Source organism: Alexandromys fortis, unplaced genomic scaffold (assembly GCF_014885135.2).
Source record: "Alexandromys fortis isolate MF-2015 unplaced genomic scaffold, M_Fortis_MF-2015_v1.1 scaffold_7, whole genome shotgun sequence".
Taxonomy (NCBI): domain Eukaryota; kingdom Metazoa; phylum Chordata; class Mammalia; order Rodentia; family Cricetidae; genus Alexandromys; species Alexandromys fortis.
In genome coordinates, this window is record NW_026067920.1 from 5,814,152 (window position 1) to 5,839,334 (window position 25,183).

The 25,183-nt window shown below is 42.1% G+C and overlaps 2 protein-coding genes across 7 annotated transcripts in view; one reads left to right on the forward strand and one right to left on the reverse strand.

The window, feature by feature from the left end:
• Positions 1 to 2,627, reverse strand: part of Sfi1 (SFI1 centrin binding protein) — a 65,203-nt gene extending 62,576 nt beyond the window's left edge. For 3 of the 4 annotated variants that reach the window (XM_050141284.1, XM_050141282.1, XM_050141281.1), the window contains exon 1: positions 2,349 to 2,626. The gene's annotated coding sequence lies outside the window, so the exon portion shown is untranslated. Of the gene's footprint in view, positions 1 to 2,348 lie in introns of all 4 variants that reach the window. The other variant, XM_050141283.1, reaches the window with a different exon arrangement.
• A 136-nt stretch (positions 2,628 to 2,763) lies between these two features.
• Eif4enif1 (eukaryotic translation initiation factor 4E nuclear import factor 1) overlaps positions 2,764 to 25,183 on the forward strand; it is a 40,683-nt gene continuing 18,263 nt past the window's right edge. The window contains exons 1-7 of one of the 3 annotated variants that reach the window (XM_050141286.1): positions 2,764 to 2,881; positions 3,717 to 3,828; positions 13,390 to 13,463; positions 16,683 to 16,810; positions 21,736 to 22,022; positions 22,408 to 22,609; positions 22,870 to 23,045. In XM_050141286.1, coding sequence (XP_049997243.1) covers positions 3,748 to 3,828; positions 13,390 to 13,463; positions 16,683 to 16,810; positions 21,736 to 22,022; positions 22,408 to 22,609; positions 22,870 to 23,045 — 948 coding nt within the window. In that variant the 5' untranslated portion in view covers positions 2,764 to 2,881; positions 3,717 to 3,747. The other 2 variants (XM_050141285.1, XM_050141287.1) reach the window with 2 other exon arrangements.

The window sequence follows — 25,183 nt, forward strand, 5'->3', positions numbered from 1 at the left end:
AAGTTGGCACCAGATCTTATTATTGGGTGGTTGTGAGCCACATACGGGCTGGGAATTGAACTCAGGACCTCTGGAAGAGCAGTCAATACTCTTAACCACTGAGCTCTCTCTCCAGCCCCAGCCTGAGCTCTTAACTACTGGACCATTTCTCCAAGTCCTGCATTTATTTCATTTTAGTTTTTTTGGGGACAGGATTTCTCTGTTGGCTTTGGTGCCTGTCCTGGAACTAGCTCTTGTAGAGCAGGCTGGCCTCGGACTCAGAGATATGCCCGCCTCTGCCTCCTGAGTGCTGGGATGAAAGGCATGTGTCACCACTACCCAGCTCCTGCCTTTTAGAGACAGGGTCTCACTACGTAGCCCTAGCTGGCCTAGAACTATGTAGAACATGCTATCCTTGAGCTCATAGATTTCCTGTCACCTGAACATTGCAATTACAGGCTTGTGTCACCATGTTCTGCCCTAGCTCATTTTAATGTTATTTCTAATTACCTCTACAAGACCAAGAAGTACACACTTTGATTCCTATTTCTTTTTTTTAATATTATGTATACAATATTCTGTCTGTGTGCATGTCTGCAGCCAGAAGAGGGCACCAGACCTCTTTACAGATGGTTGTGAGCCACCATGTGGTTGCTGGGAATTGAACTCAGGACCTTTGGAAGACAGGCAATGCTCTTAACCACTGAGCCATCTCTCCAGCCCCACTAAGATTTCATTAAGTGACATTTGGTAGCTTTTAGAAAATAATTTATTGGGCTAGGAATGTTGCTCAGTTTTAAAGAGTACTTTCCTAGCACTTACTAGAATGTAAGGTTGATTCCAAATACTGAACAACTCAGGTAGAGTCCTGGCATCTAGCATGCCTGAGCTCTGGGTCTCTAACTCAGCATCTGGGAGTGGGTGTCTTCTGTGCTCCATAGCGAAAGGATTACTCCTATTTCTCTCAGCTTAAAGAATCTAGATCTCAGCCTGGCAGTGGTGGCGCACGCCTTTAACCCAGCACAGGAGGCAGAGGCAGGTGGATCTCAGTTCTGTGAGGCCAGCCTGGTCTACAGAGCGAATTCCAGGACAGCCAGCATTACACAGAGAAACAAGGAGAAAAAAGAAAGAAAAGGGACCACGATTCTCCACAATGTGTCTTTGCATAGACTTTATTTTTTTTTTCTTTGTCGGGTTTGGAGCATGTCTTTAATCCCAGCACTTGGAAGAGGTAGCAGCTAAATTTGAGGCTTGCCTGATCTACAGAGTTACAGGACAGCCAGGGCTGTTACAAAAAGAAACCCTATCCTGAAAAAAAAATCTTTTTCAAAGAATCTTTATGTAAATTAGCTAAGGCTTCCTGACACACACATACACACACCCGCCCCGCGATCTTTACTACTGCTATTCCCACCTGGCAAAACAAGCTAAAGACAGTACACTCCTAACTATCCAGCCTATACTGCAGTGGAGATGCAGGCCTAAATGCAGACGTTCCGGTCTCTCGTCTGCAGTTCTCGAGGCACACACTGGTAATCCAGGCCTTCGGAGGCCAGCGAGGATTACATAGTGAAACCCTGTCACAAAAGATAGCTTGGGAGAGAGACTGTATAAATAACTCCAAAGAGGAAAGATTACTTTTATTGCCATGGCTCACAGAAAGAAGCCAAGTAATTTCCCAAGTAAAATAAATGTTCAAATGCCATGTTGCCCACGTTGGCTTTGAACTGCTGGTCCCAAACTCCGCAAAACTCCGCAAGATTATATGCATAGGCCAACATCATCAACCTCAGTGTTCTTTACAGAACAAAACAAAAACGAAAAAACTAAGTCTCCCTCTACGCCAAAGAAATATCAACTAAGGGCAGTCCCACCGTGCAGAAACAGCTCAGCAGTCAACTGCAGACCAGGCTCACAAGCCGCCTTCCCAGAGCAGCAGTTCTTGGGTTGTTTACTTATATGCATATCTGCATCCTCCGTCAACTTGAGTTTCGGCACTCGGGCAAAGGCTAAACGCCAGATACCGACCACTTAATTTCTCCCAGATACTTAACTCTTCCCTTCCCGTGCAGGGTAAGGCAAGATCCAGATTATTCACTCGAAGATACTTCAATTAATATGTCAATTTCCTTCATGTAGGGTCAAGAATAATTGGGACAAACTTGCTTATTAATGCACCAGCCCTTGAGGCTAATCCTCTTAGTAAGGGTCATGGGGGGGGGGGGTCAGGGCGCTCAGACCTTTACCCTAGCCACGCCAATAGTGAACACAGAACACCGCTAAGTCCTTCTAACAGGCTCCTGCTACCCAAGCCCCAGGTGTGGCCCAGCCTGGTGACCGCCAGCGACCGGACGAAACAGCAGACCCACCCAGGGTACCACGCTCCCGCCGGCGTGGCGCGGGTCCGGGACAGCGCGCTACTGGCTCCGCCCTTCCCGACGCGTGGGAACGCGGCGCGCTTCCTTGAGTTGTCCACAGCGGGCGCCTGAGCGCTGCGGCGCCGACTCCCGCAGCTCCGGTCGTGATCACTTCCCCGCAGCCACCGTGCCTGTCCGGCTATTGTGCCCCCGCCATCCGGCCCACGCAGAGCTCAGAGCGGCGGAGCGCGCGGCCCAATGCGGCTTTTCCGACAGGCACCGCCACAGGCACCCCAGGTCCTGCGCGCTGCGAGGGCGGTGCCTGGGCCCGCGGTGCGCGACGGGGGTTATTAGGGGGAGGGGGCGGAGAGCTGCGCCGGAGGGCCGGGCCGCGGTTACGGCGGCTGAGGAGAGCCAGCCCGAGCGGGTGGGGGGGTGGGGGCGCAAGCGCAGGCCGCAGGCAGAGGCGCCGGGCCTGGAGCGGGCGCGGGGGGACGCGGCGGCCAACACGCGGGGCCGCCCGGCGGCGGGCGCTCCGAACAAGGGTACGGCGAGAGCGGGGCCCCGGCCTGCGGGCGTGGACAGCGCGCTGCCCCGGGAGCGCGGGCGGCAGGGCGCGCGCAGGGGGCGGCGGAGGCGCGAGGCGCGCGGGCGACCGGCGGGCGGGCAGCAGGCGGGCCTGCGCCGGCTGTAGGCGGCCGGCCCGTGGACTTAGTCCCTGCTCCGTCCGGCCCGCCTCCCTCCGTGAGTATCGTCCCCGCCCTTCTTCCAGAGGAGGCCTCTGGCCCGGGGCTTGCGTGAGGGGCCGGGGGTTGATTCAAGGAGCGGAGTTTTCCCCGAGGAGGCCCGCGGCGGCCCTTCTCTCGCCGCGGACGCCCCTCACATGGCCACAGGTGTGGCCGGCTGAGAGAGGTGCGCTCGGGCCGGTTCCCCAACCTCTTACACTGGGGTAATGAGGGGCAGCTGGTGCCATCCATTGACAAGTGACAGGCACTTTCCAGCAGCCTGACTTCCCGGATTGGCAGCCCAACCAGTCCTGCCTCTACTCTCTACTCCGGGAAACTTCACCAGCACCGCCTGGTCGGTTCTCGTGGGTGGCAGCGACTATTTTGGTTTCTCTTTGTATTAACGATAATTAAAGGTTGTACTCTGAGTTGGGCCCCTTCCACTTCTGCTTTCCTTACGCTGTGGATACTTAATACTTAAGGTGGTCCATTTTCCAATTCAGTTCTGGTTCATACCGTGATGTTTGGGGTGGATTTCTTTACACAACTATTTAGATTTTTTTCCCCCTCAAAGTTAAAAGTTTCATAAGCAACTAAGTCTTCTGAATATTTACTCTTCGTTTTGACAGTTTTGTACTGAAATTTATCTTCCCAGGTGCAAAAAAAAAATTGTACACCAAGAAGCCATGGAGAAGAGAAGTGTGGATGAGACAGAAAATGGAGATGTGTTCCTTGACCTAAAGAAATCCCCCCATCGCTATACAAAGGTAAGTCTTGTTACTAATGACTAAGTAATGTGTAACTTTCATTGGTGGTGTTTAAAGTAGTCTTGTTCTGACTCACTGGGGACTAAATACATTTAGTAAAGTATCAGTTTGGTCATTTTTCTGGACATGTGACTACTGGGTTTAAACTGTAGGTTTCAGGTGAAAGCTGTTCCCTCAGACCCTGTGTGACATTTGTAGATAAGTTCTTGTTTGCACCCAGATGTTCTGTAGCAGTTGTGCGATTGGGTGGCATAGGACCAGGCGAGGATTCTGGCTCTGGCGTGCTTCACAGAATCAGTGTCTCTTGTATCGTTTCCTTGAGAATCCAGTCCCTGTAGGAGTGACTTGGTCAGGAATAATTGTGGATTTTTTTTAATCCTTTTTTTTTTCTTTTTGTTACAAATTGGTTATGGACTCACAAAAGCAAGCCTTTAGTCATATTTTGTTACTTAAGAATACATAATGAATCCAGGCGATGGTTGCGCATGCCTTTAATCCCAGCACTTGGAAGGCAGAGGCAGGCGGATCTCTGTGAGTTCGAGACCAGCCTGGTCTACAGAGCTAGTTCCGGGACAGGCTCCAAAGCCACAGAGAAACCCTGTCTCGAAAAACCAAAAAAAAAAAAAAAAAAATACATAATGATTTTAAGCTTCCTATTTTTGTTTTTGGAGACATGGTTTGCCTGTAGTATTCTCTGGCTTCAGCCTTCAGTGTGTGAAGTTAGAGGCGTGCACTACTACAGGTGGTTTCAAATTGGTTGTCTGCTATCTTCCCTAGCTCAGCAACCACGTCAAGGTTTTGTACTTAGTAAAGATAATTGCATCTGTGTCATATTGGCTGCTGAGTGTTTCTGAACAGATTAACAAGTTGCGGTGAACTAACTAGAAGTTCATTTCTGGCTTTCTAAACTGCCTTGGGCTAGAGTATATAAAATGTTCCTAAAGTGGAAAGTCTTGTTTTTTTGACACAGGGTTGTTTCTCTGTGTAACAGCACTAGATGTCCTCAACTAGCTCTAGATGAGGCAGGCCTCGGAGATCTGCTGCCCCAGCCTCCTGAGTGCTGGGATTAAAGGCGTGTCACCACCACCTGGCTCGTGGAAACTCTTAAGACAGCCAGTGACAGGGATTATGCTCTACTTGAGCCCATGTCCATATTTCCTTAGTATGAACAGTGTCCTGAACTCCAGCATGCCGTATTGTCCCTGGCCTTCTAGGGCACTCACGAAAGCTGGGCCTTGGTTATGTACTGTCTTTACTTTTCCCTGATTGGTAAGGTGTCAGACAGTAATTTTCAGCATTAAAGGACGAGAGAATGAATGGATGAAGAAATGAGTGATTAAGTATGCCTGGAAGGGAGTGTTTAATGTGAGTTTGTTTTTTTTTTTTTTTTTTTTGGTTTTTCAAGACAGGGTTTCTCTGTGGCTTTGGAGCCTGTCCTGGAACTAGCTCTCGTAGACCAGGCTGGCCTCGAACTCACAGAGATCCGCCTGCCTCTGCCTCCCGAGTGCTGGGATTAAAGGCATGTGCCACCACCACCCTGCTTAATGTGAGTTCTTGATTGAGTGCTTTCCTATCAGTCAGTTGTAGACCAGGCACCTCTGCCTCCCTGTGCTGGGATTAACATTTGTCAGAAATCTTTTTGGACTGTGCTTCAGATTTTATCTTCCAAATATAAAGGCTCTCATGCTTGAGAAGTACGCCACAACTTAAACTTGTTGCCTAAAATGTTGACAGGTGAATTCTGAGTGTATCAGATGAAGGGAAATGGCTTTGAACTACTTACAAGCTTATGTGATTCTAAATTTCCTAGTTCTTTTTTGGCTTTTTTGAAGTAGTCTCTTCTGTGGAAGACTGACAAATGGTGTTTTTCAGGTGACTGAGATATATAGCTGCTCCCTAAGGTTCAGAGTGGCCTCTGCTTCCTTCCAAGTATAGGAATTCTGGTTAGAGTCACATGGTATCTTCCCACCAACGTTTGAGCCTTTGTGACAGTTAAGTAGGATATTATGAATGGGTTGATCGTGTGTTCCTGTCATTCTGAGGGTTTTAAGTCATTAATATTTAATTTCTGATCTGTTTTGCTAAACCTTATTCCCAAGAACTAGAAGTTTTGCTGTAAATACAGTGGCACACATACTTAACCACAGCTCTCAGAGGCAGAGGCTGGTGGGTGTCTATGAGTTTGAGGCCAGCCTGATCTTCATAGTGAGTTCCACGACAGCCAGAGCATGGTGAGACCTGTCTTGGGAAAAAAAATAAAAAAGAAAAGAAAGAAAGTGAGCCTCAGAGAAAAGTAAGATATTTTTGTTTTGTTAGAGAAGAATAAGATTTAAATTCCAGGTAGAAGTCAAGAATCAGATGATCTGTTTCCTGTACAAAAATCATCCTAATTTATACATATCTTCCACAAACTAACTTAAGTACTAACCTCTAACAGGTGGCATTTCAGTGTTGTGTTTAAGCTAGCATACAAATAAGGATGCCTGTTTTGCCGAAGGCAGAGTTAGGGTGTGAAAAATCATTAACAGTCTTAATATGTCACCTGTCCAGAATATATAGCTAACTGGAAATTCTTGGTTGGTTGGGTTCTGACTGTTGTTTCCTGCCTTTTCCATTTTAACTTAAAAAGTTGGGACTCAGGTTCTTTGACCCCATGAGTGTGCTTCTTGCCCAGCAATGTAGGAACTTTAGCTAGATAAGAAGCCAGTCATTGTATATAGAAATTTGTAGAAGGTGTGCTATAATAGGATGCTGGGCTTGAGGACAACCTACCCAAGAAGTTTGGCTGAGAGTTCCCAGTGGTCCAGCCAGACAGGAGCAAGTCTAATTAGTGACACAGCTTGAGAAAGGGGTGATGTATCTTCTTGTCCATGCAAGCTTTGAAGAAGAAAAGAGGCACTAAAGATTGTTGAGCACCGCTCATGGAGTGGATGACTAGATTACTGCTTTACCTTTAACCTGTGTGACCTTCAGTCACTTCACTTAGCTTTAGCTCCTCTCCTTTTTTTATTATTTGTTTTTGTTTTTTGAGACAGACAGGGTTTCTCTGTGTAGCCCTGGCTGTCCTAGAACTCCCTCCAGAGACCAGGCTGGCCTCAAACACAGATCCACTGCTTCCTGAGTGTGGGGATTAAAGGCATGCACCAACACACCTGGCCATTTAGGCTCTCTTAATCTCATTCTTTTCCTCTAGAAAGTGAAGATAGAATACAGTTGATCTTGCAGGAGCTTTTATGGTGAATAAATGGGAAAGTGCAGGTCCAGTGCCTGCTACACAGCAAATGGTAAAAACGAGATGATAAACAGGCTTACTCAAAGATGACCGACCTATAAATACCAGCTTTAGAATCAAGGCAATGACTTTCTAAGTGGCAGTGAGTAACCTTTTGCTGTTATTTGGCTGAGCAGGGAGCCTGCATAGCCTAATTGCTTCTTTGGAAACCCTCTGTACCTAAGCTGTGCTGCCCACCTTCATCTCCATTCTAACACTGAAGCAGATTGCTCTAAAAATAACTTTAATGTTTTAGGTTTCCTTCTAATATTTATCAACCTGTTTACTTTTTTGCAGTTTTACATTATTTTAATCAGTTATATTGACTACTTAAAAGGCAAGGATTGCTTTTATTACATTGATCAGGCGCACAGGGGAAAGATCTTGAACAAGAAAATCAGGTTTTCTGATTTTTTTCTTTCTGGTAGTGTTTTCATAGTTTAGTATGCATTCTTCACTAGAAAAGTGTCTATGTCCGGTCAACCTGTTTAGGTTAAAGTGATTTCACTCAGTGTGGTGCTAACCTAACCATCTGCAAGAACTATTCTCGGGTCCCTTTTAGTACCTCACTTCATGAATGACATTGGCCTGATTGCCAGCTACAGGTGCTTTTATCCCAGTGCTATTTGTGTGTGTATATAGGTAGTGACACCCATGTGTGCATATGCAGAGGTCAAGTCAGGATGTGAGTCTCTTCTCTATTGCTATCTGCATTATACTGAGATACAGTCCCTCACTGAATCAGAAGCTCACTTTTTGGCAAGCCTGGATGACCAGCAACTTTTGGAGTTCACCTTTCTCCATTCCCCATACTGGGGTATAGCCATACTCTGCTTTTTAGATGGGCGCTGAGGATTTACACTCAGGTTCTTCAGTTTGTTGGGCAACTCCCTTTATCAAGGCATCTCCCCAACTCCCATTACTTTTTGTTTTGTTTTGGTTTTTTGTTTTTATTTATTTGTTTTTTTAATTTTCGAGACAGGGTTTCTTTGTAGTTTTTGGTGCCTGTCCTGGACCTAGCTCTTTTAGACCAGGCTGGCTTTGAACTCACAGAGATCTGCTTGCCTGTCTACCAAGTGCTGGGATTAAAGATGTGCGCCACACTGCCCAGCTGATTTTTGTTTTTTTGAGATGGTTTCTCTGTGTTTAGCTCTGGTTGTCCTAGGCCACCTGCCTCTGCCTCAGCCTCCAAAGTACTGGTATTAAAGGAGTGTGCCACCATGGCTCAGCTGTCAAGTTTTTTTTTTTTTTTTTTTTTTTTTTTTTTTTTTTAAGGGAGACTGACTCAGCTTCCTTGAGTGTGTGGTTCTTGGGCAATTAGTAGCTTGTTTTTGCCTAGTCAGGTTTTAGTGACCTGTACAAAAAGTGAAAAGAAAGTATTAAAGCCTTTAGTATCTGTGGGATGAGTCCAGAGGTTAGGCCCATAGTGTGTAAAGTCTACAAGAGTGCTCACATTCTATTGAAATGCTTGAGAGGACTTTCCAAGGATTTTATATTTGGCTAAAATAAAGTTTTCTTTGAAAATATCTTTAAAAGGGGTCCCTTTCAAGGAATAATTGACATTAAGGACTCTTGATATTATGGTAACTTTAAGAACATCTATCTCTCTTGAGTAACTGACAGAAATACAAAGACAAGGAAAGTGCTCTATATATAGTTAAAGAACAAACTGTTAGTGTAATACTTTCCAGGCTCATTCTTAATTCATCTTTTCTCCCTATGTTACTTAATATTTCATTGTATTCTGTGTATTGTAACTTTGCCCTTTTTATTGCTAAGTATTTCACTGTGTGACTATATAACGTTTTGTGTTCTGCATGTAAGTAGTCTTTCTCTGTCCTGCCTACCAGCTCCTAAATAAGTACACGGAGACTTATTATTTATGAAAGCTCGGCTGACAGCTTAGACTTTTTCTTAACTAGCTCTTATAACTTAGATTAACCCGTATTTTTATTAATCTACGTTCTACCACATGACTTTTACCTCTATCCTATTTTGTGTGTCCAACTCATCTGCATCTGTCTGGTTTCTCCTGCATCCCTGCCCTTTTCTTCCCAGCATCTTCTTTGCCCTAAAAATACTGCCTAGCTATTGGCCATTCAGCTTTTTATTAAACCAGTCCAAGTGTTAAATCCTCACAGTGTACAAAAAGATTATTCCACAGCAGTGTACTCATTAATAGACACAAGTTGCTTTTATTCTTTGTTATTATGAGCTGCCACTATGAGCATCTATACACACAGTACATTTTGGGATGGACTGTTTTATTTGTCTTCTGTATCGATTGAGGAGTGGAATTGCTTGCTGTTAATTGTTTTAACTTTTCTGAGGAATTGTGAATGTATTCCACAGCAGCCACAACACCTTACATTCCTGTCTAGTTTTTCCACATGCTGGCTAAGCAAAAACTTTGAGTTACAACCTCTACCCTTTGATGCATTTTTAGTTAATATTTGTATACATAGAGGTTTCCTATATGTTCCTCGCTTCATTTTCTCTAGTATCTTCTTAGTATATAAAACATTTGTTATACTTAATGAGCCAATATTTGCTGTTGTTAACTGAAGTCTGTATTACATGTGTTTTTTAAAACTAATACCCTACTTGAAGGTTACTTCTTGGTTACCATATTACATCAGTTTTTTTTTTTTTTTTTGATGGTTACTCTTTTTTTTAATTGGTATTTATTGAGCTCTACATTTTTCTCTGCTCCCCTCCCTATCTCTCCCCTATACCCTTCAATCCTCTCAAAAGGTTCCCATGTTCCCAATTTACTCAGGAGATCTTGTCTTTTTATACTTTCTACTTCCCATGTCGATTAGATCTATGTAAGTCTCTCTTAGTGTCCACATTGTTGTCTAAGTTCTCTGGGATTGTGGTTTGTGGGCTGGCTTTCTTTGCTTTATGTTTAAAAACCACCTATGACTGAGTACATGTAATAATTGTCTTTCTGGGTCTGGGTTACCTCACTCAAAATAATGTTTTCTAGCTCTATCCATTTGCCTGCAAAATTCAAGCTGTCGTTATTTTTTCTGCTGTGTAGTACTCCATTGTGTAAATGTACCACATTTTCATTATCCATTCTTCGGTCGAGGGGCATTTAGGTGGTTTCCAGGTTCTGGCTATGACAAACAAAGCTGCTATGAACATAGTTGAGCACGTGTCCTTGTGGCACGATTGAGCATCCTTTGGATATATACCCAAAAGTGGTATTACTGGGTCTTGAGGAAGGTTGTTTCCTAATTTTCTGAGAAATTGCCACACTGACATCCAAAGGGGTTGTACCAGCTTGCATTCCCATCAGCAATGCAGAAGTGTTCTCTTTTCCCCACAACCTCTCCAGCATAAGTTGTCATCAGTGTTTTTGATTGTGGCCATTCTTACAGGTATAAGGTGGAATCTCAGAGTTGTTTTGATTTTCATTTCTCTGAAATGATGTTGAACATTTCCTTAAGTGTCTTTCAGCCATTTTAGATTCCTCTGTTGAGAGTTCTCTGTTTAGGTCTGTACTCCATTTTTTTTTTATTGGATTATGTGATCTTTTGGTGTCCAATTTCTTAAGTTCTTTGTATATTTTGGAGATCAGACCTCTCTGATGTGGGGTTAGTGGAGATCTTTTCCCATTCTGTAGGCTGTCGTTTTGTCTTGTTGACCATGTCCTTTGCTTTACAGAAGCTTTTCAGTTTCAGGAGGTCCCATTTATTGTTTCTCTCAGTGTCTGTGCTGCTGGGGTTATATTTAGGAAGTGGTTCCCTGTGCCAATGCGTTCAAGTGTACTTTCCACTTTCTCTTCTATAAGGTTCATTGTGGCTGGCTTTATGTTGAGGTCTTTAATCCATTTGGACTTGAGTTTTGTGTATGGTAATAGATAAGGGTCTATTTTCATTCTTCTACATGTTGATATCCAGTTATGTCAGCACCACTTGTTAAATATGCTTGATAAATAAATTTGATATTTTTTGCTTCTTTATCAAAGATCAGGTGTTCAAAAATGTGTGGATTGATATCCGGGTATTCTTTTCGGTTCTGTTGGTCCTCCTATCTGTTCTTATGCCAATACCAGGCTGTTTTCAGTACTGTAGTTCTGTAGTAGAGTTTGAAGTCAGGGATTGTGATGCCTCCAGAAGTTCTTTTATTGTACAATACTGTTTTGGCTATCCTGGGTTTTTTGCTTTTCCAAATGAAGTTGAATACCGTTCTTTTGAGGTCTTTCAAGAATTTTGCTGGGCATTGCGTTGAATCTGTGTTGTACGTACCTTTAACCCCAGAACTCAGAGAAAGCAGGGACAAGCCGTTCCTCTGTGAATTTAAGGCCAGCCTTGTCTACAGAATAAGTTCCAGGACCGCCAGGGCTACACAAAGAAACCTTCTTTCAGGGGGGAACAAAAAGATAGAAAGAAAAAATATGTTTTGTAAAATCAAATTCTTAGTAAATTAGGTAAAAGTTGTTTTTAAAAAAATGCTCATTCATGGGGTGGAGAGATGGCTCAGCGGTTAAGAGCATTGCCTGCTATTCCAAAGGTCCTGAGTTCAATTCCCAGCAACCACTTGATGGCTCACAATCACCTGTAATGAGGTCTGGTTCCCTCTTCTGGCCTGCAGGCATATACACAGACAGAATATTGTATATATAATAAATATATATATTTATATAATAAATATTTTTTTTTTAAAAAATGCTCATTGTTAGTGCTAGAAAGAGAGAGGGTTCAGGAACTGACAGCTGCCTATAACTCCTGCTCCAGGAGATGTGATGCCTTCTTCTAGTCTCTTCAGGCCCCCATACGCACATGTATGTACACATAAATAAAAGTAAAATAAATCTTAAGAGAATATCCTCATTCTTTAGAAACGAACACTCCAATGTCTGAGTAAGGGAACATAATTTAATCTACTCACTCTTGAGTGGTTAAAACAAACTAAAGAGAGGGGCTCGAGAGATGGCTCAGTGGTTAAGAGCACTAGCTGCTCTTCCAGAAGTCCTGTGAAGAACTGCCTCTGCTTCCCAAGTGCTGGGATTAAAGCTGTGCACCACCACTGCTCAGTTCCCACCACCCCTAGACAGGGTTTTTTTCTCTGTGTGGCTAGCAGTCCTGACTGTTCTGGAATTTGCTCTGTAGATCAGACTAGCCAACCCTTTTTTTTTTTTTTTTGTTTTTTGTTTTGTTTTGTTTTTTAGTGAAGCATATTGTGAAGATTGAGAAGGCACTCTAGTACGTGGCCTCCATATCTACCTGCAAACATATGTACACTCACATACAAGTGGCCACACATGAATGTACTCTACACACACACACACACACACACACACACACACACACACACACACACACACGTAATAAATGCGTAGGGGCTGGAGGACTAGTTTAGCAGTTAAGAGCATTTGTTGTGCAGTCACGAAGACCAGAGAGTTTCCCAGCACCCACAACAATCTTGGGTACTTTATAAACATCCATAACTCCAGCTCTGAAGGATCTGAAGTTCTTTTCTGGTTTCTGAAGATGCATGGTGCTTGTTCCTGTACAATACATACATGTACATTCTCATACATAAACATGTACGTGCATGCGTACACATGAATAAATGAAAGTTTTTTCTCAAGTACGTGGGTGGTTTTTCTGCTTTTTTTTTCATTCTTGCAAATTATTATAATGTGGAGAGGAAAAACCTATCCTTAGACTAGAGAAAATGGATCAGTGGTTAAGGGCACTGACTGTTCTTCCAGAGGACCCAGGTTTAATTCTCAGCATCTATAAGGCAATTCACAACTGTCTGTACCTCTCTCTAGTTTTAATGATTCTGACACCCTCTTCTCGCCTCTGCAGGCACCAAGCTCATGTGGTGCACAAGCATGCAGGCAAACACCCACATAAAATAATTTTTAAAAGTGACTTAACTGTGTTTCCTTTAAGGCTGCATTTCCATGCCTTTCTCAGCATTCAGTGTTTTTACTTTGTTGTTGGACAGGAAGTATGGGGAAACGTATTTCAGAAACTACTTGTAGCAGTCTTTACTGTTTGATAATTTTGTTTGAGCTTTCTGATTTGGTTGTAGACTTTTTGGAATTTCAAGTCCAAAATTGTAAGAATCATGTGGAAACAACAACTGTGATCCCAGTACTCTTGGAGTAGAGGTTGGAGAATTAGTTCAAGGCTAGTCTTGAGCTTGTCTCATCTCCCTCCCAAAAAATTATGTGAAATGCTTAAAGAAGACACACAGAAGGGAAATAAAGTGGAAGTATGTTGCCTGAGAAATGTGATTCAAAGTCCTCGTGTGATTTCTCTCTTTAGGAGGAGCTCTTGGATATAAAAGAACGTCCCTACTCCAAACAGAGGCCGTCATGCCTCTCTGAAAAATATGACAGGTATGTTAAGAATTGCATTGGGGCTAGAGTTAAGAATTGTTGGGGTGGGGCTGGAGAGATGGCTCAGAGGTTAAGGACACTGACTGCTCTTCCAGAGGTCCTGAGTTCAATTCCCAGCAACCACATGGTGACTCACAACAATCTACAATGAGATCTGGTACCCTCTTTTGGCATGCAGTCATACACGGAGGAAGAACACTTTATTGTATACATAATAAATAAAATCTTTAAAAAAAGAATTGTTGGGGTGCCAGGCGGTGGTGGCACACACATTTAATCCCAGCACTTGGGAGTCAGAGGCAGGTGGATCTCTGAGTTCGAGACCAGCCTATTCTTCAGAGTGAATGCCAGAACAGGCTCCAAAGCTACACAGAGAAACCCTTTCCCCTTTTTCAGGAAAAAAAAAGTGAGAGAGAGAGAGACACACACACACACACACACACACACACACACACACACACACGATGGGGCTAGAGTGATGGCTCAGCAGCAGTTAAGCATCTTTCCTGTTGTTTCCATGGACCTGGGTTGAATTCTTTACACCCACATCAGGATCCTAACCACCTGTAAACTCCAGCTCCAGGGGCATCTCCAACACCCTGGCTGATGTAGACACTTGTATTCATGTGCACGTACATACACAAATGCACACACGGAAATAATATAAATAAGTTAATATAATATAAATAAATTTTAAAATTAAATAAAATTTATTTAAACAAAAATAATTATGTGGGGGGCTGGAGAGATGGCTCAGTGGTTTAGAGCAGCACCGTCTGCTCTTCCAGAGGTCCTGAGTTCAATTCCCAGCAACCACATGGTGGCTTACAACCATCTGTAATGAGATCTGGCGCCCTCCTCTGGCATGTGGGCATACACGGAGGCAGAATGTTGTATACATAATAAATAAATAAATCTTAAAAAAAATAATTAGGTGGTTAGAATGCTGCTGTTATAGTAGGGTTATGACTGAGGGAAGTATTTCAAGAGTTAATAGCATGGCCACACTAACTTGTACTAAAACTAAACTACAGAGTGACTCAGTTACAGTCACAGGGCATATTTAAGCCTAGGAGGAGTCTTAGTTCTAGAGTCCTTTCATGCTTCGGCCAGGGCAGTTTTTTGGGGATGCTAAAGTGGGGCTCTAAGATCTTTATCAAAGAGCCATTCAGATTAGCCTATTGTGCCCTTAAGAAAAGGTAAAGGGCTTTTTTTTTTGTTTGTTTGAAAAAGCTAGAGAAAAATGTTTTGAAAATGTACAGTAACCCTGTATTTTATTTATATGTATTTATATAACTATATTTGCTTGTATGAATTATATAAATATATTTGCTTATCTATATTCATATGAATATATACTTATTTATATCAATGTATATTTGCATGCATATGTGTGTGTGTATGTGTGTATGGTTTTTCAAGACAGGATTTCTTTGTTTAGCCTTGTCTGTTCTGGAATATATTTCTTAAGGTTATCTTAGTTATTTGTTGTTGTTGTTGTGGGGTTTTTGTCTGAGACAAGATCTTTTTACATAGTCCTGGATGTCCTGGAACTCACTGTCGACCAGGCCTTGAGCTCACAGAGATCCACCTCTCTCCACCTTCCAAGTGCGGGGATCAAAGGCATGCACCACCGTGCCTGGCAGTCTTACTAATTTCTTAACTATCGTGTGGTTCTGTATTTCTTTTTCCAACATAAAATTTTTATTGATTAATTTCACATCATGCACCCCAATTACACCCATTTCCCAATCCTCCCAGGTCAGCCCCCATCAACCCTTGTAAGTGACTCGCCCCCCCCCTCCTGAAAAAAAGAAAAGTTCAATTTGTGATGCCCATATACTCACTGGCATGGTTCAGCTCCCAGTGGCCAGCCCCTTAAAGAAAACCGAGTCTCTCCCCATCTCTGCCCCAGCCAGAATGCTACACTTAAGCATTCTTATCATAATTTTTAAGAGTTCTCTTCAATGACTTTTTTCTACGTTGTTACTCTTTGGGGGAGTAGGGAGGTGCCAGTTGTCAAAGACTCCTTTTATACCCCTGTGAGTCTCAACTGTGAGTCTGCAGTCATTAAGGGCCTGTGTTTTTACTTATAAAGTATCACGTTTAATTTTTTTGGTTCATTGTGCCACATACCCTCATCCCCAGTGCTAGGGATGGAACCCAAAGCCTTACTGATGTTAGTTGAATGTTTTTATCACTACACTTCATCTTTAGTCTAGACAGACTTTTAAAACCTATATATGGACTGTTGAATCTAGAGGAATCACCACATTCTCCTGATGGTAATGATACCAGAATAGTGGCCATTTTGATTGGCTAGGATTTTTCATGGGCTTGTTTGTGTTTAAAATGTAAAGTCTTTGCATACTTGATATTTTATTATTAAAACTTTTTTCTTTGTATAAAACAAAATTATCCTGAACAAGTATATTAGCTTTCATGCTAAATTGAGTATTGTGCCTAGTGACAATACTAAAGGTAAGAGAGGGAAGAGCAGCTTCTGTCACCTCTCTTCTCATTTGAGAGTGAGCATTTGTTGGACTCTTCACAGAGACCCTGGAAGGTAGGTAATATCTCCCTGTTGTGAGGGGTGGGTGATGTTGACTCACTCTTTCAAGCAGCTTTCATGGCTAAGGGTGTAAAGCAGGTAGAGCATAGTGGGGCTGAAGGGGAAAAAAAAAAAAAACAAATTTAGGAGCTGTCCTACTTGAAAAAAACTGAGACTACATATAGAGATTATAGCTCAGTGTGGTGGCGTGTGCTTTAATCCTAGCACTCAGGGTTGGGGGCAGGAGGATCTTTGTAAATCTGAAGCCAGCCTGCTCTACATAGCAAGTTCCAGTCCCACTAGGGCTATATAGTGAGACTCTTTCTCAAAATAACAACAAACCTAAACTAAGAAAATTCTAGAATACTTTCTAGCAGGTACTTTTGGTAAAGAGTTGGAGCTGTCTCTGCAGCATTGGAGAAAATCTTGGTGTGAAACAGTTATGTATTTGCAGATAGGGCCCATGGTTTATGGACTTAGTTTCATTTGTGTAGACTCCTGTTCAAGTACCAGTTGGTGCTAGGAATTATTGAAGTAATAACTGTTTGTTTTCATCTTGAATAGGGTAATCATTCTGAAGGAAATTTCCTTGTAACCTGGAGTTTAGAAATTGGGACCTATTAGAATTAACCTGCAGACACTAACTAATGCTATCCTTTAACCTGTAGTGATGGTGTCTGGGACCCTGAGAAGTGGCATGCCTCTCTCTACCCTGCTTCAGGGAGGAGCTCACCAGTGGAAAGTCTGAAGAAAGAGCCAGAATCAGACCGTCCTTCCCTGGTGCGCAGAATAGCAGGCAAGTGTGCAGATGTTTATAAATAATACTGTGATTTGGGGAACATGGTCCTGGCTGTTGGTTTCATTTTTCACCCCTCACCTGAGACAGGGTTTCTCTGTGTTACAGCTCTGGCTGTTCTGAAGCTCACTCTGTAGACCAGGCTGGCCTCAAACTCAGAGATATCCTCCAGCCTCTACCTCCTGAGTGCTGGGATTAAAGGTGTGCACCACCACCTCCCTGCATGCTGGTTTCATTCTTAGTCCCCAGAATTTTACTTATTGAAATGTCATGAGAAAATTGATTTAAGAGTTGTATTTTTCATAATAAGCAGAGTAAAATCATAGTAATAGTCTTCTTATAAGAGTGGCGTGTTAGGCTATGTGCTTTTGAATTATAAAGTACCACTGTCTTTGCTGGTGTGATTAACAACTCGATATATGTGGAGTTGCCTAGGAGGCTAGCCCCAAGACACTTCCAGGAATTAGTTAGCCTCTGTTCATGCCTGTGTTGGATTGTCTTCATTAGGTTAACTGATAGGGAGAACCCATTTTAACTGTGGGTGTGACCATTCTCTATTGAGATCCTGTACTATATAAAATGGAGAAAGTGAGCAGAGTTTATCATTTATTCATCCATGTCTGCTTCTTGGTTATGTATTAAATGTGACCAACTGTTTGAAGCTATTGCTTCCTTGACTTCCTTGCCATTATGAGCTATATCATTGAACTACGAACCAGAATAAACCTTTCTCCCTTAAGTTTTTCAGTGCTTTTTAGCACAGCACCAGGAAAGGAAACTAAGGCAGTTGAGGCTATAACTTACATGGTCACCTTGTATTCGTGAAGGCCTTTGTTTAATTCCTAGCACTGAATGAATTAGACATCGTAGTGCAAGCCCTAATCCCAGCACTCAGGAAGTAGAAGCAAGAGATCAGAAGTTTGAAAGCATCTTCAACTATGTAATAAATTAGAGACTGATCTCCATGAAATCCTCTCTCACTGTTGTTGAAGGCTGGTGGTTCACGAATTTGGGCTTTTTGAGATGGAGTTTATCTCTGTAGGTCTAGCTGTCCTGGAATTTGCTCTGCACATCAGGCAGAAAGTCACAAAGATCCACCTTCCTCTGCCTCCTGGTGCTGGATTAAAGGCAAGTGCCACCACTGCCATTTTGGGTGCCATTGTAGATGGAAGTTTCTGTCCTGCCTGGTCCCAAAGAAGCACACAGAGGCTTCTATTAATTCTAAACTGTTTGGCCTGTTAGCTCTCAGGCTTATTGTTAACTAGCTCTTAATCTTAAATTAATCTATAATTCTAGTCTGTTTAGCCATGTGGCTTGGTACTTTTTCTCAGTAAGGCATTTTCATCTTGCTTCCTCTGCATCTGACTTGCGACTGCTTCTCTGCCTTGCTCTTTCCAGAATTCTTTTAGTCTGGTCGCCCATCTATCCTTCCTCCTTGGCTACCGGCCAATCAGAATTTTATTAAACCAATACGAGTAACAAATCTTTACCCTATGTGCTTCTATGGTTCATGTCTTTAATCCCAGTACTCCAGAGGTAGAAGCAGGTGAATCTTTGTGACTTCAACATAGAGGCACTGTCTGAAAAATAATTCAGATAAGATGAAAAGCTGTTCCTGGTTAAAAATAAAGACTAAGACAGGTTTTTCATATTTGAACTCAACTTCAGTTTCTATTTTTCTGTTTGTGACATGTTTTTCTTTTTGAAATAGCATTTACATATAAGAACCCTTATATACAATATACCTTTGATGTTCTCACATGTATATCTGTATGAAACCATTACCACAATCAATAATAAGTGTCCTTGTCACCTATAAGTGCTCTCATGTCCGAATGTCTCCTTCCTAACCCCTTCTCACTCCCCGCAAGAGAACTGCCCTTCCTTCACTAGGCGAGTTTACACTGCTAAAATTGTACTAGAATCATCACAGTATGTTCTCACATGAAGTTGCATTCTAGAACAAAGGCTACTCTGTAGCCCAGGCTGGGCTCAAGCTTGAGTTATCCCTCTGCCTCAGTCTCTCATGAACCATACCTGGCTTTATCCATATTGTTGCATGTATAGTTAATTTCTTTTTAATGCTTTTAGTATTTAATTATATGAATCTGTCATTGTGTCCATTTATCTGTTAATAGTAATTTGAGTTGTTTCTAACCAAAGGTGATGTGATCATTTATGTGTAAGTATCAGTATGGACATGGGAATTTTTATCTCTTGGGTGGATACTTAGAAGTATAATGGCTGTTATGTATATTTAATATTTCCAGAAACTATCAAACTTTAATAAAAAGTTTAATAGATTTATTATTTTTGTGTTTTGTCTACCGTATGTAATGTGTACCATGTGCAATGCTTAGTGTCTAAGCAGGTCAGAAGAAAACTTTTATGTTTTTAAATTTCTTTCTAGATTTGTTTTGCTTTATATATATGAGTGTTTTGTTTGCATGTGTATAGTGCCCAAGAAAGCCAGAAGAAGGCATCATCAGATTCTTTGGAACTGGAGTTACAGATGGTCATGAACCAGTATGTGGGTACTGGGAACTGACCCTGGATCCTTCCTCTTCAAGAGCAACAAGTCCTCCTAACCGCTGACACATCTCCTACCCCCCCCTCAGACTCCTTTTTTTCCAAGTGGTTAGACATTTGATATTCCTATTTGCAGTGGTTTCAGGTTCTTCTTGCTCCACATCTTGGCAGCACTTGGAATGGTTAGCCTTCTTAATTGTAGCCATCTAGTGGCTATAATAGTACTATATAGTACTATTGTATATACTATATAGTACTGTATAGTACTATTCCATAACATTTGTATTACTGATGATTAATAAACACTGTATGCTTATTAAAGATTATGCTGTCCATGTGCTGAAGTGTCTGTTCAGGTCTTTATCCTTTTTTGTTGATTTAGTTTTTTGAGACAGGTCTCACTGTGTAGCCAAGACTAACCTCAGTTAAACTCAGCAGTCCCCACTTTAACCTACCAAGTGTTAATATTATAGGTATTCTACACTATACCCGGCTCACTGGTCTAGTATTTATTTTTAAGATTTATTTAAGGACCTGGGTGGTGGTGGTGCACCCCATTAATCCCAGCACTTTTGAAGCAGAGACAGATGGATTTCTGTGAGGTTGAGGCCAGCTTGGTCTACAGAACAAGTTCCAGGATAGGCTCCAAAGCTACAGAGAGACCCTGTCTCAAAAAAAAAAAAAAAAAAAAAAAAAAAAAAAGCCAGTTGGTGATGGTACCTGCCTTTAATCCCAACACTTGGGAGGCCCAGGCATATGGATCTCAGTGAGTTTGTGGCCAACCTTGTTTACAGAGCAAGTTCCAAGACAGCCAGGACTATTACACAGAGAAATCCTGTCTCAAAAGGAGGAAAAAAACTTGTTTGTGTTTTATCTGTATATTCATTTGGATACCAGAGAAAGGTATCTCAGATCCCATGGACTGCAGTTAGAGATGGTTGTGAGTTGTTATAGGGGTGCTAGGAATTGAACTCAGGACTTCTGGAGATCAGCCTTAATTGAGCAGCCCTTCCAGCCCCTTGATTCATTTTTTAGTTTTTTATTTATTACTGTGTTTTTATATGCTGTGGATTCAGGTCTTTCCTGAGAAATGTGCTTTGTTTGAATGTTTACTCCCAGTCTTAGATACCTAAACAGTGTCTTCAAAGAACAGTACTAATCTCAGAGCAAACCTTGCTTAACAGGCTGCCTTAATGGATGACACTTGTTGCTGGGCCTCAAAAAACATTTTGCCTAATTGTAGGAGCCTGCTCCTACACTTAACCACAGCAAAGATGTTCTCTTTCACTTTAGGTTTCACTCTTGATGCATTTAAATTAAATATTGAATATGAAATCCAGTTTAAAGTTATCTGTTTTGAAACAGTGTCTTATTCTAACTCAGGCTGGGTGTGAACTCAGGAATTCTCCTGCTTCAGCATCACAAGTGCTGGGGTTACAGGCTGAATGTAAAGTGTGGGGTTTTTTTGTTTGTTTGTTTGGTTTGGTTTTATAAGACAATTTTTTGTGTGGCCTTGGCTGTCTTGAAACTCACACTCAGTAGACGAGACTGACCTTGAACTCATAGTATGTGCCACTACCATCTGGCTGTTTACTATTTTTTAGGCATTTTATTTTTTTCAAATACTGACATGACATTTTATTAATGGACAATAGATTAGCTAAAAATTGTATACATAAAAATCTTCGTTTTAGTCTCTGGGGAAAAAAAAAGTCTTAGTCATAGTCAACAGGAAAAAAAAGCCAGTTGGTAAAGACAGACTGATCTCTGTGAGAGTTCAAGGCCAGCCTGGTCTACAAAGTGAGTTCCAGGGCTGGCTCCATAGCTCCTGCCCCAAAATAAACAAACAAACAAACAAACATCTTAGTCTTCGGCTGGAGGGAGTACTGGCTGCTCTTCCAGAGGACTTGGGTTCAATTCCTAGCACCTACATGGCATCTTATAACAGTCTGTAATTCCAGTTTCGGGGGATCTCAGCTCTTCACACAGACATACATACACACAAAAAAACATGAATGCACATGAATTAAAAAATAAATTATTTAAAAAATCTTAGTCATAGTAAGTCATAGAAAGTCATTATGAAATAGATCTTTTTCTGAGGAGAAAAAAGGACTAAATATTTTTTAAAAATTTTAAGTTTAATGTAAAAAAATAATTATAAAGGGCTAGTGAGATGACTCAACAGACACCTGCTGCTAAGCCTAACAATCTGAGTTCAGTCCTTAATGACCAAGTTTTAAAAATCCAGTGACTATGTACTTGTTACTTTGAATCTGTTGATAAGCCCAGTTTTAGAATTGTCTCCTTTCTGACATTTTCTGTCCTCCTGCCAGCTGTGGACACGGTTTCTAGAGATGTTGGTTTGCTTACCTTTTTTTATGGCATCTTTTCAGATCCACGAGAGCGTGTGAAAGAAGATGACTTAGATGTTGTTCTCAGCCCACAGAGACGAAGCTTTGGAGGTGGCTGCCATGTGACAGCTGCTGTTAGCTCCCGTCGCTCTGGAAGTCCCTTGGAGAAAGACAGTGATGGACTTCGCTTGCTTGGTGGACGAAGAATTGGCAGTGGGAGGATAATCTCTGCCCGGGCTTTTGAGAAGGACCACCGTCTCAGTGAGAAGGACCTACGGGACTTGAGAGACAGAGACAGAGAGAGGGACTACAAGGACAAGCGTTTCAGGGTGTGTCCTCTGGCCCTGTTAGTTCTCAAGTGCTTGAAATTTGATGCTCACCTCTTTATACTGTATTATTCTTCTTTTCATGATGGTACAGAATCAAAACCAGGGCCACACATTTGTGACTGGTGCCCTAGCTCTGAGTTGCATCCTCCCAGCCCAGCCAGTTACTTGGAGAAACTAGGGTTCACAGCCCACTCCTGTGCTAGTCAAGGAGAAATCGGGGGCAGTACAAGAGTGGTAACGTCCTTCAATTTCCCATCACAGCATCTGCACTGCAGTTTCTAATATTAATTCTTTTAAGACTGACTACAATGCTTCTACTAGCATTTTACAGTTTTTCATTCTTGTTTTTTGGTTTTTTGTTTTGTTTTATTTTTTAATTTTTCAGAGGGAGTTTGGAGATAGTAAACGTGTCTTTGGTGAGCGTAGAAGAAATGATTCGTACACTGAGGAAGAACCAGAATGGTTTTCGGCTGGACCCACAAGTCAGTCTGAAACCATTGAACTGACTGGCTTCGATGATAAGATACTAGAGGAAGATCATAAAGGGAGAAAAAGAACAAGGCGACGGACTGCCTCTGTGAAGGAAGGTCAGTAGGAACTGTGAACTGTTTTAAAATAATATGTGGTGATTACTGCTTTAATTGCACATCTATCTATGGGTGCTAGTTAATAGCAAGTTTTTAGTGTTTCAGTTCCATTTTATTTTGTTTTTGTGACAGGGTCTGTAAAGACAAGAAGTGTTTTGACAGTATGTGTGACTTTTGCATGTGTACTTATATCTAAAGGCACAGAGTGAGACTGGAGTGTGTACTTCAGTAGATGCTTTCTGTCCTGGTTTTATTTTCAGGCATAGTGGAATGTAATGGAGGGGTTGCTGAAGAGGACGAGGTTGAAGTCATCCTGGCCCAGGAGCCCTCTGCTGATCAGGAAGTCCCAAGGGATGTTGTCCTACCTGAGCAGTCCCCAGGAGAATTTGACTTTAATGAGTTCTTTAACCTTGACAAGGTGCCATGCTTGGCTTCGGTGAGTGTAACAGCACATTCGCAAATAGACATGGAGGGGTTACAGAGAAATCTTAGTAGATAAAACCCTTGCTATGCAAGTGTGAGGACTAAATGAAATTGAAATTTCTAGAACCCAAGTAAACGTTGGTGCAATGTGGTGGCCCTCCTGTAAACCTAGCACACAGGAAGTTGAAACAAGCTGACTAACAGAGCTAGCTGTGTTTCTCAGCTATGAGTTCAAATGAGATACCCTGGCTCAGTTTATAAAGTAGGAGTAATTAAGGAAGATGCTGGACATCAACCTCCACTTGCACATGTGCATATGCACCCAAACACATGTGTGCACCTATACACAGGAACATCTTTATATACATACTACATACACGTAAAATAAAAATAAACATGTATGAGCCAGGCAGTGGTAGCACCCGCCTTTAATCCAGCACTCAGGAGGCAGAGGCAGGCAGATCTCTGAGCTTAAGGACAGCCTGGTCTACAAAGTGAGTTCTAAGACAGCCAGGGCTACACAGAGAAACCCTGTCTTGAAAAATAAAAATAAAAAAAATTTTTTTAATTAACATGTATGGAATTTGGGTGCACACATGTAATTTTAGTACCTGGGAGGCTGAGACAAGAGGAGTTTAAGTCTGAGGTTAACTGGAGCTACATAGTCATTTCAAGGCCAGCCTGACTGCATGGTGAAACCTGCCTCAACTTTTTTTTTATTTTCTTAGTTCAAAAAAAGAAAAAATGCCTGGCCTAGGTGCATGCCTTTAATTCTAGCACTCGGATGGCAGAGGCAGGCAGATCCCTGTCAGTTCGAGGTCAGCCTGGTCCACAGAGAAAGCTCCAGTGTTACACAGAGAAACCCTGTCTTGAAAAACAACAACAACAACAACAAAAAGAATGAAAGAAAGAAAAACAACATAATATGAAACAGCTAATTATGGTTAAATTTGACTTAGTGTTTTTTCTCTCTCTTTTTTTCCAGGGAAGGGTATCTTTTGTTTTGTTTTGAGACAGTGACTCACTATGTAGCCTTAGCTGGCCTGAAACACAAGAGATTCACGTATCTTTGCTTCACGAGTGCCAACATTAAAGGCATGTACCACCACTCCCCAAATGTGTATATATATATATATATTGAGAAGACGTAGTTAGGGGGCTGGAGAGATGGCTCAGCGGTTAAGAGCACTGAGTGCTCTTCCAGAGGTCCTGAGTTCAATTCCCAGCACCCACATGGTGGCTCACAACCATATATAATAAGATCTGGTGCCCTCTTCTGGCCAGCAAGCAGACAGACAGAGAAGACGCAGTTAAAAAAACAAAAAACAAAAAACAAACCTCTACTAGGTACAGCTGAAATATCATAGCTCCCAGCTCCTTCATCTGCTGGTAGTTGAAAGGATATAGTGAAGGATGTCCCAATTCAGAAGTCAGCTGTGTCTATTTCCTGTACAGGATGAGGTTCTGCTGTCCGAGTCCCTGCTTTGTCATGTCTTAAAAATGACCAAACTTTTAGTCCAAAAGGATTTGGACTCAAGCACCTTGTTTTTTTGAGATGAGTATCTCTACAAATGTGTCTAAGAGCAAGTTTGTTTCTACTCTTGATTATAAAATTTAACAACACAAATTTAGCGGCTGTAGAGAAGACTCAGTGATTGAGAGCAGCACTGTCTGCTCTTGTAGAGGACCTGGGTTTGATTCCCAGTATTCACATGGCACCCATAACTGTCTCTTAACCCCAGTTCCAGGATATTTAATGCACTCATACATGGTGCAAAGACATACACACAGGCAAAACATCCATAATGTATTAAATAATAAAATAAAATTTTAAAAAGAGCTGCACAGTGGTGTTACATGTCTTTAATACCAGCACTCAGGAGGCAGAGGCAGGCAGATCTATGTGAGTTTGAGGACCGCCAGGGATACTATAGAGAAACCCTCTCTCAAAAAACCATAACAAAAGTTGGCAGTGGTGAACAGTGCCTTTAATCCTAGCCCTTGTGTGTGTGTGTGTGTTGGGGGTGGCAGCAGAGGCCTCCGAGTTCAAAGCCAGTCTGGTCTACAGAGTGAGTTCCGGTACAGCTAGGCCTACATAGAGAAACCCTATCTCAAGAAAAGAAAAAAGAAAACAAGAAAAAGGAAGCAAAG